At 38.3% G+C, this 16,293-nt stretch overlaps 1 protein-coding gene across 2 annotated transcripts in view; it reads right to left on the bottom strand.

Annotated features, from left to right (window-relative positions):
* The window catches only part of REC114 (REC114 meiotic recombination protein), a 118,766-nt gene extending 103,546 nt beyond the window's left edge, over window positions 1–15,220 (bottom strand). For both annotated transcript variants that reach the window (XM_032865011.1, XM_032865012.1), the window contains exon 1: window positions 15,062–15,220. In XM_032865011.1, coding sequence (XP_032720902.1) covers window positions 15,062–15,220 — 159 coding nt within the window. The remainder of the gene's footprint in view (window positions 1–15,061) is intronic.
* Window positions 15,221–16,293: the final 1,073 nt, after the last annotated feature.

The raw sequence follows: 16,293 nt of genomic DNA, 5'->3' as shown, positions 1-16,293 counted from the left end.
ATCACGCAAGAAAAAGAAATAAAAGAATGAAAACAGTCTTAATTCAGACAACATGATCATTTATGTAGAAAATCTAATTGATTTTCTTAGAATAAAACTAAATTTATACAAACTAGAAAAAAACAATTAGAGTTTGAAATTTTAAAAATATAAACATTTATAACAGCATCAAAAATATGAAATATTTAGGGACATGACAAAAAAGTGAAAAAGATCTGCACACTGAAAATTGACAGAAATTTACAAACACATAAATATATGGAGAAAGATATTTTGTTCATGGATAGGAATATTTAGTATTGGCAAGATACTGAGGCAGGCAGAATAATAGTCTCTCAAAGATTTCCATGTCCTAATCCCTGGAACACGTGGATACATCTTATATGGCAAAGGGAACTTTGCAGAGGTAATTCAGGTTAAGGATCTTGAGATGGGAGAGCAGCCTGGATTATCCAGGTAAGCCCAGTATAATCACAAGGTTCTTACAAGGGAAAGAGGAAGCAAAGAAAGAAGCAGAAGAATCAGAGTAGGAAATCTGACTTCTTTGAAGATGGATGGTATTAGTACAAGGCTAGGAATTCAAGCAGCCTCTAGAGCCTGGAACAGGCAGAAACATACTCCCCTAGAGCCTCCAGAAGGAAAGAATCCCTACTGACACCTTGATTTTAGCCTTATTAAGATGTATTTCAGGCTTCTGACTGCAGAACTATAAGCTAGTAAGACTGAGTTGTTTTAAGCCACTAAGTTTGTAGCAATTTGTTAACAGCAGCAACAATCAAAATTTTAAAATCTTCTGTAGAGATTAAAGACACCACATATCAAGCATTTCAGTCAGCTAACATTAATAAAGTACCCACTATATAGTGATTTCTTTTATAAATATTTGGTAAAGGAGAAAAAAAAACATAGAAAGGAATGTCCCTGATCTTGAGCTTCATTCATTCAACAAATATTTATTAAGCACCTACTAGACTCCAAGCATTTTTTAGATGGGAAACATAACTGAACAAAATTATTAGCTGCCCTCATGGAGCTAATGGGGGATGGGATGCAGGGCAAGGGTACAGTAAAGACTACAGTAAACAAATATAATTAGTGGCATTCTAAGGGTGGGATGTTGAGAGCAGTGAACACTGGTTCAGGCAATAAGGGAATGTTGTGTCAAGAATTTATATACAATAGTCAAACAGACTAACAAGCAATCTGATTTTTACTACCACCATGTGCCCACAATTCTAACCAATGTCACTGATGAACTACCCGTCCCTGAAAAAGTCATTTGTTGGTCTTAGTTCTAAACAACCACTATAGTTACTGCTAAGTTTGAATAAAACATATGTAAGCTTCAAATTATCGGACTTTTAGTATTTATTCTTTAATAAACTTTGCTTTTCATTCATTTGGGAAATTCCCAATTATAATGTTGGCCCACATACATGCATACTTAACCACATACATCTTTTTCAAGAATAGCTCACAAAGATTTGACATACTTCAAGTTTGCTCAATGCAAAATTCTTGTCTCCAACCCTTTCTTAGGATGAAGTTCACTTCAACCCTGCAGTACTACATTCTTCTGCATTTCAACTAGATTCAAAACAAACAATGATAGCATAGGGATTATAAATGCAAACAGATTGGAGTTACTCCAATGCGGTCATTTGTCCAAAGCTGGGACCTGTTGGTATTTATATTTGCATTTAAAATTTTATTTATTTATTTTTTAAAAGATTTTATTTATTTATTTGAGAGAGAGACAGAGAAAGCATAAGGCGGGGGGTCAGAGGGCAAAGCAGACTCCCCTTGGAGCTGGGATCCCGATTTGAGACTTGATTCTGGGACTCCGGGATCATGACCTTAAGCCGAAGGCAGTTGCTTAACCAACTGAGATACCCAGGTGCCCTGTGTTTAAAATTTTAAATCTTAATTTTAATTTTAAAATTTAAACTTAAATGAGACAAGAGTGCAAGCACAAGATGGAACATTTTTGTTTAAGTGCAAATTTTAGTTCACACTCAAAATATTTTGCTAAACTTGAACAGTATCCTTAACATTTTAAAATTATTTAATGTTTCAAACTAAAGAACAAAACAGGGAATAAAACAGTAATTTTATCATTAGTTGCCTAAACTGTACCATTGAGGGATTCAGGTTTTTTAATCACTTGTTAGTTTGTGGGTGATTAATTACATAAAATATCAGCCTCTAAGCAAAGAATCAAGGTTCAGAAGTTAACAAGATGTAAAAACAATTAGCTAAAGAGTTGTGCTTTTTTCCTGTCTTGTACTATAGTGTGTATTTCCCTTTTCTTATTTATTTTACTGCCATGATTATAATAATGAAGCTCAATAAAAGAGTTTACTATCTATATAATAAATGAATGATTTCATTTGTGGAAATTTTATGAAAATAATGTCATCATTTAGGCAGTAGAGTGCTAAAAAGTTATCCATTTTGGGTGTCAAATGCTCTAGGCACATCATTTAACATAATAATAAGTAAATAAGTAATAAGTAAACACAATTAGTAAATTATCTAGTATATAGGAAAGTACAGAAGGTAGGGAAACAATAAAGCAGGGTAAGGGGAACAGAAGTATAAAGACAAGGCATGAAAATTACAATATAAATAGGGTGGTCAGGGTAGACATACTGAGAAGGTGAGGCTTGAGCAAAGATTTGAAGGCATTAGAGGGTTAACCAGATAGCCGGGAATTCAATACTTTCTATTTTTCAGGTATTTGTTGCAATCCTTCACCTAAAAGATTTTTATAGTATATTCATACACTCTGAAAATGTCTAATTAGAGATTTCCAAGGAGGTTAGGAAAAATGGTAGTTTGCATCCCTGCAGTCTTCCCTTCCCAAATCCAAACCAAATACCAACTACCTCTCCTTGAGCAGTTACTAAAAATCAGCATCCAAATGGGCCAGAAGGAGGGGTTGAGGTCTTAGAATTCAGATAAAAAGAGGTGGCATACTTTCTCCACCCCCAAGAGAAAGGAGGCCCTCCTCTGAGCAAAGAACCCTAGGACAAAGATAGGAATGTCCCAGTTCTTGGGAAAGAACCTTACCAGTAGAAATTGTAGACAACCCCCCCCCCCACCCCGGCCAACCAAGAAAAAGAGCAGTACCAGCCTGTGTATTCTGAAATTCCTACTGGTCTCCCAGCCTCTAAGAAGTCACAATGGAGATGGACAACTTATTGAGCTGAGTCCTTCCTACCCCTTTAGGAAGGCCCAGAAGCTAAGACTCATATACCTCCCAACATTTACCACTTAAGATATATATTCACTGTTAGAGGCATCTGGGTGGCTCAGTGGGTTAAAGCCTCTGCCTTCGGCTCAGGTCATGGTCTCAGGGTCCTGGAATCGAGCCCACGGCGGGCTCTCTGCTCGGCAGGGAGCCTGCTTCCTCCTTCTCTCTCTGCCTGCCTCTCTGCCTACTTGTGATCTCTGTCTGTCAAATAAATAAAAAAAATCTTAAAAAAAAAAAAAGATATATATTCACTGTTGAACTTGAGCCACAAGGGTAAAAAGAAGTGTAAGTCAGACAAAGGAAAATAACAATATACCTAATAGGCTAAAGTAATGAAAGAACAAACAGAAAACCCAGAATAGGTGGCTCCTAGTGGAACAAAACTGTCAAAGGAGATGGACAACAGCCTCAACTACAACACATACACATATAAATATCACACATACATACATATATATACACATACATACATATATAATTACTTTAATATATATAATTAAGAACATTTAAGCAGAGTCTTAGAGCTAAATTATGCCTTATAAAAACTAAGGAAAAAATTCAATAGCTTAACTGAAGAATTGGATGGACATTGTTGAAACCAAATTAATGGTCTGAAAAAGCAAGCAGAAGAAATATTTAGAAACACAGAGCAAAACTACAAAGAGGAAGAACTCATGTGAGTAAGATAAGGTAATGTGGAACAAAGAATCAAAGGCAGAACAAGTGTTAATGATAACAGCTAAAGTGGAGGGGTAGAAAGAAACTGAGGAAACGCAATGATTCAACAAACAGGAACTATTCCATGATTGCAGAAAGGCATGAGATACAAGGGATTCAAGTTCCAGGCACTGATGGCGGGGGTAGGGAAATAACACACTAGATACAACCCGATAACAATTCTCAATTGAAAGGATAGAAGAAGACCTTAAAAGCTACCAGTCTTAAAAATAAAAAAGTCACTCTCCAGCACCAGAGGATTCTAAAAAAAAAAAAACTTTTGGGGCGCCTGGGTGACTCAGTGGGTTAAAGCCTCTGCCTTCGGCTCAGGTCATGATCCCAGAGTCCTGGGATCGAGCCCCGCATGGGGCTCTCTGCTCAGCAGGAAGCCTGCTTCCTCCTCTCTCTCTGCCTGCTTCTCTGCCTACTTGTGATCTCCATCTGTCAAATAAATAAAATCTTAAAAAAAAAAAAACTTTTTCAGTGGTAAATGAAGGAAAATAATTAAACATATATCATACCTCTCCTATACAAACCAATCACCATGTAAACACTAGCCGACATGAAGAACTTTTTCTTCTATAAAGAATCTGAAATATTTTATGTTCCAAATAATAAATGAAGAAAAAAATGATAAAATTAGGATATCACCTTTTGCAACTCCTAATTAATGGCTCTAGAGCTCTAGGCTCTAGCTGCAACATCACGAAGAAAAATAAACAGGTACTACATACTTCCAACAGGAAGAAAACCAACCCCCTTTAAGTACCCTTGCCATAAAAACAAAATTTAAAAAACCCAACTTGAACATGATCCCACTTCTAGCTTCAACTAGCAAATCACAAGAATTAGGGAGGCCCAAGGATCAGATCAACTGCACCACAAAGAAGCAGTCAGCAAGATCCACACTGTCAGAAGCTCTGTAGAACCTGTTTGTTTGTTTGTTTGTTTGTTTGTTTCAACAAATTGCAAGGAAGGGAGAAAGGTGGGTCAGGGAATCAGATCAAAGAAAACATAAAGATTAAGAGATATACCAATCATAATGGATGAAAGAGAATGATTGAAAGAGAATTATGACACTTAAGAAGTGAACACTGAATATTTGATAATATTAAGGAACTTTTTAGGGCAAAAGTGGTATTATGATTTCTTTTAAAGTCCCTACCTTTTAGAGTTAAGTGAAATAATTGATAAAATGATATGATATCAGAGATTTCCTTCAAAATAACACAATGGACGTGGATAGGATACAGATGAAACCAGACTAGTCATGAGCTGATGACTGTTGAAGCTGGTGACACATACATGTGGACTTACATGCATTATTTTATGTATCTTTGATTATGTTTTAATTTCTTTAAAACAAAAAGTTTTACAAGATGCTTCCATTTTCTTTGTTGACTAGGTCTAAGCTTGATTAAGTGAAGGTATTCAGCTTACTGCAAAGGACAAGGATACTACATGCAGTGCTCTAACTCTACAAATTCCAAATGTCATAATGCCTAATATAATCTAGGCATTTGAGAAAAAAATCACGGACTTCTGGTTCTTGGGAAATATTTTTAATGAGTGATGGTTTAGCATTTTACTGGAATGTTCACATTGGCACAATATGGAAAGCTCAAAGAAAAATGTTATCTCTAATGACCAAGTCATCACAGAAAAAGATATTAATTTTAAGGTGTCAGAGAAAACATTTATCATATTTGTATCTTCTCTTCTTTTTAGTTCCTAACCTAAATGTGGCTTAAGATTTAGGTCATAAAAAAAAAGTATGTATGGTATTGGCATAAAAACAGACACACAGACCAATGGAACAGAATATAGAACCCAGAAATAAACCCATGCATATCCAGTCAACTAATTGACAAGGGAGCCAAGAATACTCAATGAAAAAAAGACAGTCTCTTCAATAAACAGTGTTGGGAAAACTGGATATTCACATGCAAAAAAAATGAAACTAGTCCCCCCTCTTACATTACTCACAAGAATTAACTCAAAGGGGATCGAAGAAAAATGCAGGACCTGAAACTATAAAACTTCTAGAGGAAAACACAGGGGAAAAGCTCTTTGATACTAGTCTAGGTAATGATTTTTTTGGATATGACACTTAAGGTAAAAGCAAAAATAAATAAGTGGACTCTATCAAACTAACAAGTTCCTGCACAGCAAAAGAAAGGATTAATAAAACGACAGGACAACCACAGAATGGGAGAAAATATTTGCAAACCACATATCTAACAAGGGATTAACATCCAAAATATATAAGCAACTTATATGACTCAATAGCAAAAAAAGCAAATAATCCAATTTTTTAATGGGCAAAGGACCTGAAAAGACATTTTCCCAAAGATGTTCAAAAGGTACATACTATGGTACTCAATATCACTAATCCTCAAGGAAATATAAATGAAAAATCACGAGCTATTACCTCTCATGTGTTAGGATGGCTGTTATCAAAAAGATAAGAGATAACACGTTCTGGCAAGGATATGAAGAAAAGGGAACACTTGTATGCTGTTGGTGAGAATATAAATTGGTACAACCATAAAGAAAAACATCATAGGCGTTCCTCGAAAAACAAAAATTAAATACCACATGATCCAGCAAATCCACTTCTAGGGATAGATCTGAAGGAAATAAAATCGTTATCTTGAAGAGATACATGAACCTCCTTGTTCACTGCCACACTGCTTGTAATAGCCAAGACTTGGAAATGAAAGACTAAAGATAATTTGAGACATATATACACATGATAGAGTATTATTCATCCATAAAAAGAAGGAAATCCTGCCATTTGTGACAATGTAGATGGATCTTGAGGGCATTATACTAAGTGAAATAAGCCAGACACAGAAAGACAAATACTGGATGATCTTACCTACATGTGAAACCTAAAAAAAAACCCAAAGTCACAGAAACAGAGAACGGATTGGTGGAGAACAGAGGTGGGCGGGCAAAATACCTGAACTTGATCAAAAGGTACAAGCTTCCACTTATAAGTTCTGGGGATGTTAATATACAATATAATGACCATAGCTAACAATACTGTACTGTATATTTAGAAATTGCTGGGGATAGATCTTTAAAGTTCTTATCACTAGAGCACCTGGGTGGTTCAGTCCACTCAGGTCTTGATCTCAGGGTCCTGGGATCCAACCTCCCCTAGCTTCTACGAAGAGCTCCATTTTCAGAGGGTGGTCTGCTTGTCCCTCTCCCTCTGCCCCTCCCCCTGTTCATGCTCTCTCTCTCTCTCTCTCTCAAATAAATACATAAAATGTTTTTTAAAAAAAGTTCTCACCACAAGGAAAAAAATTTGTGACTATGTAAGGTTATGGATATTAACTAAACTTACTGTGGTAATCATTTCACAAATATACATATTTGAAATCATTATGTCATACAACTAAAACTTAATGTTGTAGGTCAATTATATCACAATAAAATGGGGTGAAAAAGATTTAAATCAACCTGACCTCTGTCTATTGTGGTATTTCAACATCAATATGATAGGACACACTGAAATCCAGAACTTGCCTATATTACAAGTTGGCTTTTCAGGCACAGCTTATACATGATTAAATCAGAGTCTCCTAATATTTTACCTGCATATATTTGGGCAAGACTGTACTATAACACTAATCTAAAGTTAAAAAAAAAAAAAGGGGGGTGACTGTGTGGCTCAGTCAGTTAAGTGACTGATTCTTGATTTCAGCTCTGGTTATGATCTCATGGGCTGCTATACAGAGCCCCATATTGGGCTCTTTGCTGAGGATGGAGACTGCTTAAGATTCTCTCTCTCCCCATCTCCCTCTGTCCCATCCTCCCATCTCCCTCTCTAAAAAACTAAAATAAAAAATAAAGTTAAACAGAAAAAAGTTAAATATATGAAAATACAGAAAAGTATTTCAAATGTATTTCTATCTTAGATGAAAGGTTAAAATAGTGTTATTCTTCAGATGTGACAGATTATGTACTCAATTAAGGTTCCCCCCCCCCTGCTTTTAAGACCCCTCAGAAAGTATCACAGCTCTATATATATTGGCCCTAAGGGATTTATGCATCACAAAATATGAAAAACATGGAAGACTGTTAAGTAGGCTATCAGCTGCTTCCCTCTTGGTAACTAAAGTGACTCATAAATTATTTCAACAAACTAGTAGAAGATATATGCTAATGAAAGTGATTCTGCTATATACCCATTACCAAACTGTAAAATTCAGTATTTTGTTTCTGTTGTTTCATAGAAAGGCTAAATGTTAACAGTAACAATAATAAACACAATTACAAGTGCATAATACTCAGACAAAAAAAAACAAAAGCAAAAATAAAAAGCCCACAAGTAATATATACATCTATGGCTATATTGTAATTATGCACTAAATAACAGGATATTTTGGTTATTGGTATTGTTATTAGAAAATGCCCTTGAGGGTGCCTTGGTGGCTCACTGGTTAAGCGTCTGTTTTCAGCTCAGGTCATGATCCCATGGCCCTGGGACTGACCCCTGCATCAGGCTCCCTGCTCAGAAGGCAGTCTGTTTCTCCCTCTCCCCATTCCCCTCCCCCCTGCTTATGTTCTCCCTCTCACTCAATCTCTCTCAAATAAATAAATGAAATCTTAAAAAAAAAAAAAAGAAAAGAAAGAAAGAAAATGCCCTTGAGCTCTAGCCAGGGACCCCAGGAATAAGCCTTCATTTCTTGGCAATCTCCAGAGTCAGAAAAGTATGTGGCAGACTTCTCGCTGTTCTCCAACTGCTGGGTTTTAGCTGGACACATGATCTTGAAGAATACAGACTACATATGCCAGCTGTTTATGAAGTTAGGATGGGGCCACAGCTCTAAGTTCTGGTCACTGTGCTGTAAGGGGTAGTATCATGTGGCAGCTTATGGGAAATCTTCCGTAAGAGAGAGCAGGTATATATCCTTTTGTTACTTCTTGATCCCTTCCTCCACCAAGCTGTCTAGATAGCACTTCTATCTTGGACTATTAGACCATGGCCAGGCGTGGCAGAGAAAAAAATGGAAAGCTCCTCAATTCCTGAAACTGTGGAGCATCATACCAGCCCTGCACTTTTATATGGAGAATAATAAACTTTCACCTTATATAATCCGCTGTTATTTTATATTTTCTGTTACTCAGAGTCAATATCAATTGTAATTAATACAAAATATAACCTGCTAACTCTTCAGAAAAGATAGGCTGCATGAAAAATAACTCTCAAGGAGGCTCCTACATCTACAACAGAGAAAATACCACTGTAGGAAGTGTACAGCACAGTGAGGACTGGCTTGAGGAAAACTGAGTTTTAGAATTAGTTCTACTTCCTATGTAAACCTTTGGCAAGCCAGTTAGCCTAGGCAGGCCTCAGCTTCTATAAAATGGTAGTAAGACAGATCTAAAGAAAATTAAAAAATTAACTGGAAATTAATTTAATTAAAAAATTAAATTGGAAGAGGCTGACAAAAATACAAATTGTAAGAGTATCAGTATTACTTTGTCAATTATTCCCTCTTCCCCACCTTTCCTTCAGAATTGGGGCATGAGGATGGCCCGCAGTATGTAAATATAACTAGAGTATCACCCCCAGAGATTCTAATTCATTAGGTCCAGTGCAGGAACCATGAAACTGCATTTTCAACAAGCACCCCAAGAGACTCTTGAAAGCAGTCAGCCCATTACACCTTGAGAAACACTGCTCTATGATCAGGCCCTCTACATGTTCTTACAGGGTCCTTGTGATGAAGCACAAGAACAGTTCCATAGCCTCTCAAGTGCCTAACCAGATGCGAAGTAGCCAGTAGACAATAGAATAACATTTTGTTGAACTGATGAACTGACATGGAAAATGACAAAGTGGAACTCAATCAAATGACCCACTATGGACTTCCGTTTCTGGCCAACAAAGTAATAGGAACCAAATATACCCTCCTGCCTCAAACAACTGAAAAACAGAACAAATTAGAGGAAAAAGCAGTTTTCAAGACACTGGATACCAGGTAATGAAAACCATGATTCCTGAGCTATAATGGAAAACAAAGGAGGTGAGTCTTACGACTGCCCTAGATTACTTCTTGGAGAAAGTCTCCAGGCCAAAGGACTGAGAGGAGGAGCCCAGGCAGAAGAGGGTGAGGCTTCCCTGAGCTGAGGGGCTAGAGATGTGAGTCCAGGGAGGACAGTGTGGCTACAGTTCGCAGGACAGAATACCAGAGAGAAGCTCCCGAGCCTGCAGAGACTCCTCAACTCTTCCACATATACATATGTGAGGCAGGGCAAAGAACCACTTGGAAAGATTTAAGGGAACAATCCCAAAACCTCACATAGGGCAGGGAATAGTGCCTGTTCTCATCAGCTAGGGTGAAAACCCTCATAATTTACAGAGCATTGGGTAGAACACCCTGAAGAGTTTTGCCTCAGGAGTGAGAAAAAAATTAGCCCTAGGTCAAATGCTGCTCTGGTCCCACCTGACAAAGCTTAAAAGCAAGACTTGAAAGGATCAAACTGTTTCCAGATAACTTATCCCAGAAAATTCAAGAATATTTATAGGAATACAAAAATATCCTGCATCCAACAGGGCAAAATTCACATCAGTCACCAATTAAAAATTACCAGACATGTAAAGAAGAACTACTATTTCACTGTTTTAAAAATCATTTTCTTGGGGTTTTACTGAATCTTAAATTTTCCTTAAAAACAAACAACCTGTCATTTTTATCATTTGCACTCTGTGTTAATCTCAAAATCCCTGATCTACATAACTGAAATGCTATTCTGTATATGAAATGTTAACACTTCAGAGGCAAACAGCATAGTGGTTAAAAGCACAAATTTAAGAGGCAGTTAAACCAGGCTCTGAATAAATTCTTTATTCTTAACTTATCCCAGTGTTCCTGGGCAAGCCACCGCACCTGAGTGTTAGTTTACCTATCTATAAAATGGTATGATATTTGCTCCATAGGACTTCTGTCAGAAATAAATCAAAGTAAACACCTTAATAAATAGTAACTATCATGCCATAATTATCACATTATCATAAGAAAAGTTTAGAAAAGTTAGTACACACTCAAACATTCACTGAGGAACAAGCAATCATCTGCTACATCTTAAGTATTAATATGCGGGCACTAAGAATACAATGAAGAAAAGGACACTGTTGAGAGGACCTGAAGTATATCTTATGTTGAATCTGCATTTAGAAGTTCACCTCCTTCATATTCTATTTCTTAATTTCTAAGTAGGGCAATTATTTTAAGTTCCTCCTATAAAAATTAAAGGTTGATTTTTTTCCCTTTGAAAGGAAAAAATAAGAAATTGTCAGGTTCAACCAATTAGGGCATGTCTAAGAAATCCTGGAATCTGAAAAACATGGTAAAACTTTAACTTAAGAGCAACCTACAATTTAACATCACCTTTCAAAATTATTCTCAAATTAGTAAGCTAAATTATATTCAGATATAAAATACACAAAATGGACCAATCTGTCATTATGATAATCTTTTCAGAAAGGCTTGGGCGAACAGATGTAAGGAATTAAAACCAAGTTCAAGTTTGTATTTCATTTGCTCATTCCACTTAAATGACAGATGGCTTAAATATTAACCCTATTAACAAGACATCTGCATATTCATTATGAATCTGATTGCCTTACTTCATAACTCCATGAATTCATTTTATTAATTTTACTATATGGCTGCCCATTTCATGCCGGTCTTCTAAACCCTTGCCTCTCCAAGTGTGGTCCTAGAACCAGCAGCATCAGCATCACCTGGGAACTTTCTGGAACTACAGAATTTTATTCCTCATACTAGACCTACTGAGTCAGAATTTGCATTAAAAAAGAATCCCCATGTGATTTCTGTGCACAATGAAGTCTGAGTAGCATAGTTCTAAATGTTTATTTTTTTCACACCTTTTTTTTACAGTATTATAAAAAGCTTATTTGCTTCCAAACTGTTGATTAACTTGTCTCCAGAGAGTTACTTTTCATAATAATTCAATTCAGACAAATAAATCAAACAGATATACATATATAAGATGTTCTGTATATAATATTTGTCTCAGATTTGACCTCCCCTCTCAACCAGGATTTTAAGTCTTAGAAGACTTGTTGTACTATCCATATTTTCTCTTGAGTCAACATTTTTGGGGCCCCTAGCATGTGGCCATTGTGACAAAGTCTCTGTAATTAAATAACTATACAGAAAAATACCAGATCAGTTCTTGCTATACCTTCAGAAAAAAATAAAAATAAAAAAACTCAAAGTAGTTTAAACCAAGGTTCAACTTGAAAGTTCCCTAGGAAAAAAACGACCAGAATGACTCAATCCTCCACAGTAATATATTTTTATGCTTTACCTAACACATTTTTTTACTGCAGGTACCACATATTTTTAAAATCAGAAATTCACATGGGACTTAGTACAGTTCTTTAGATGGCTCATCTTTTATTATTACTATTGCACAATAGTCACAGTGCACATAAAATAGAACAAATCTTGTTTTCTCTTTCGTTTTTCCAAAAAGAAAAATGACAGACCTAGGCTGAAACTGATCACAGCAGGTAGGATGCTTCAGCACAGATTCAAAGGAAGGTACAAATGTTCCGTTTTCAAAAGCACTGCAAAAGCCAACTTCATCTCTTGTCACTGTAGCTGTGGCTTTATGCCAAACATTTGAAAACTGTTGAAAAGTGCCATTCCTCATAAGCAATTATGAAAAGCTTTGCAAAAAGAAGGGAAAAATAACTGTAATAACAATGAACTCCTTACAATAGCCAAATGTCCATGGCCTCTGGTTGCAGGATAAGAATCCGAGAGTTACCCATAGGCATATGAGCCAATGCACCCAATACAGGAGCCTTAGGAGAAAGGGTTTGAAGGGGTGTTAAGAGAAGGTGTGAAGGAAAGTATTGGGCAGTCTCAGAATTTACATATTCTTCAAACTTCCCTGGTTTTTTTTTTTTTTTTTTATAAAACACAATAATAGATCAGTCATCCTTCAATTTAACTTTATTCATCCTTTTTTGTGTTTGCAGCCTATATAATTTCTCCGGATATACATTCTATAAGAATACAAGGAGGCACTGAATGCCTTTTTTATGGTTCTAGATATATTGATTTCAAGCTTTAAGTGGTGCCCTACATCTAATATTTGAGGATTTGGTGAACAGTTCATTATGCCCCATATCTACTCTCATCCACAGCCAAGCCTCTCAGAAGAATTGTCTAGGCATGGTGGCTCCGCTCACTCACCTACCAGTCACCCAACAGCCAGCCCATCTCATCTGGCTTCCACCATTTCACTCCACTTAAACTTCCCTTGGTAAATACTGTAAGGATCTTCATGTTGCCAAATCCAATGGACACCCCTTAGCCATCATTTTTTCTCCACTCTGCAGCATCGTTCAACAAAGTTCACTGTTCTCTCCCTCTTAAAATAACTTTCTGTAGCTTTGATACTTTCTCCTGGATACCCCCCCCCAACTCCCTGTCCCCTGTCAATCTTCTTTAGGGACTCTGTCCCCTCTACCTAACCTACAAATGTTGGGCCATCTTGGGACTCGGTCCTGAAATCTCATGTAATCTCATGACTATAAATTCCACCTTCATGCTGATGACACATTCATCTCCAGCCCACATCTTTCTTCTACACCATCATACCCAACTACCTCAACAGCTCTACTTGAATGCTTCAAACACATTTAAACTCAATACATACAAAACTGAAGCCTTGGATCTTTCTTTCACTGTTCCTCCTCCAGTGCTTTCCATTTCTCAACCCTCTACCCAGTTGCTCCTGCTAGAAGCTCAGAAGTCCTTTACTCCCACCACCTATATCCTATCAACCTCCACGTGCTGTCATTTTGGACTCCAAAATATAGTTTTAATATGTCCCATTTCCCTATCCCTACTGCCATCCTCTCCAAAGCAGCCCCACTCTAGTCAAAGTCATTATCATAACTTCCCTGCAACAACAGCATTCTAAGGGATCTTCCTGAATCTTCTCATATTCCCCTTCAACTCTGTCTTCAGACTTCAACCAGAGTGATCTTTCCAATATGAAAATTCTTCTACTTAAAACCTTCAGTGGCTTCCAACTAGCTTTAGGATAATGTTCACAAGGCACCTGTCTCTCTACCTTATGCTCTCACTCTATTTGTTCTCTAAGTACCAGCCTTATTCTTTTCCTCTCTACATTACACGTGCTGAGGTTTTCCAGGTGTAAGACCTTTGCATATGCTGCAAATGCTATCTGAAGTATTTGTTCTTTTACTCTTCTACCCAAATCACATTAACATATGCATGCACAGGGATAATCCAAAACTTCAGGGTCCACAACCAACAGTGAAAGCTGACCAAAAGGAACTGAATGACTAGCAACTCCTGGCATTAAAACATACCACCACTACAACAACAAAAAATAGTAACAGCAAACGCTTCTATAATTTTACCAGGACTGTTCGAAGTAATTTACATATATTAACTTATTCATGGCTCACAACGATGCTATGAAGGGGATACTATTACTATCTCCATTTTGAGGTTAAGTTAAATAAGGTACAAAGAGGATCGACAACTCAACCAAGGTCAGAGAAACTCAGCAGCAAAGCAAGGATTTAAATTTAGTTCTTCTGTGGGAGTGCTTCACCGTCCCTGGCATAACTTGGTCATGGACTACTCAACCCTTCCTTCCACATAAGGGTATGGAACTGGTTTAAATAATTAGGAAGTTATTTGGATAATACTGTGTCCCCCACTAGGCTGAAAACATAAATGAGGGTAGGGACATATCTTGTTCACTGACATCTCCCCAGCCCCTGAATCAAGTCTCACACACAACTACCGCTCGTTAATCTGTTGAACATAAGATTACTGCCTTGCGTAATTATCTTGAGAATGTACTGGCTCCAATTATGAGATTACATACAGACATTTCCCGTTAGCTCCTGGCTAGCCAGTCGTGTCAGTCCCGCGGTGTCCCCTCCTCCCGCCTGGGTGGCGGACTAGGCCCAGTGTGGCTACTAGCCCCGGTCTTCCCTCTCTTTCCAGGAGTTGAGCATGCGCGGCCTTTCCTGCCCACAGGCCTCACCTTCCATGTGGGGGAAGACGCTGCCCCAACGTCCTGACCAAGCCCAGGTGGCTCTCCGGTACCGGACGGCATGAAGCGGCCATAGCGCTGCAGAGGCCACTGAGCCGCGCCTCCTCCCGGGAACGCGAGGCCTGCGGGCTCTTTTCCCGCCTCCGCCATGTCGGGCTTCGGGACGTGCGCAGCGAGCGGGCCCATGCCAATCCGCGCAGCCAACCAATCAGGAAGCGAGATGGCCCAAGGCCCACCTTCCCCGCAAGTGGAAGCCAATGGGCAGGCCCCGAAGACACGTGCAGGGGGCTGCTGGGATTGTGGGCGTCACTCAGGACCTCGTGAGCCTTCTCCTGTTGGTGGGCAAAGTGGAGATAGTAACTTCCACCTGGAAGTGGGGCTGTGACGCTTGTAAATGATGGTGGGCCTCGCTTCTGCTACCCTGGGGCCCTCAGGGAGCTCAAGTCACGGTCCAGCTGGTCCAAACGCTCTGACTGGGACATTTCTGAAAACTAACTTCTGCGCGCTGGGACTAGGCCGGCTCTCCGAGGCTGCGTGGACAAATGTGTTTCCCTTAACAGCAGCCTTTCAAATGGCCCACCCCAAACCCATCACAACACTGCATCAATTCCGCCCGCCTTTCAGGAAGTAAGGCTATTTTCTCCTCATCCTGTGGCCCTCTGGACATACTCCAGACTGTCAAGTTCTTGCCCAAAGAGAAGAGCAATTGGGTGGGATGCTGACGGCTATAAAAGGTGTGCCCCAGTCAAGCAGCAGGTGCAACTAAATGACAGGTCTGGGTGATTTATAGTCGACAAAGCACTTCCACATCTGTTATTTCATTTGTCCTCCCAACAACCTTGTGAATTAAAGAAGCAAAAGAGATATTACTGCCCCCATTGAATAAATGGGAGGCAAAATAAGGTCCTGAGGGTTAAAGTGGTTTGTCCAAGGTTACACAGCCAGGGCAAAAGGGTGGTCTCCAGTCTCTCCAAGCGTCTGCCCCACTCAGGAAGAATTTAGGTATTCACTGGGTCTGTGTCAAACCAGATGCAGAGTATACAGAGGATGGAGACTATGTTAACCAAACACATAAAATAGAGTTATAATGCAAATAATTTTTAAAACTAAATGTCAAAGAGTAGTAAATGCATAGACAATGTTTAGAGAGGTGGTAGTTTATTCATTCTACAAAGCACTGATTAAATATCCATAGTGTGTAATTACACTGGTCAGTACAGGGG

Source organism: Lontra canadensis, unplaced genomic scaffold, assembly GCF_010015895.1.
Source record: "Lontra canadensis isolate GAN:19392208 unplaced genomic scaffold, GSC_riverotter_1.0 scaffold28, whole genome shotgun sequence".
Taxonomy (NCBI): Eukaryota; Metazoa; Chordata; class Mammalia; order Carnivora; family Mustelidae; genus Lontra; species Lontra canadensis.
Note: the sequence above shows the minus strand (reverse complement) of the source record. Positions and strands in the feature narration are given on the sequence as shown.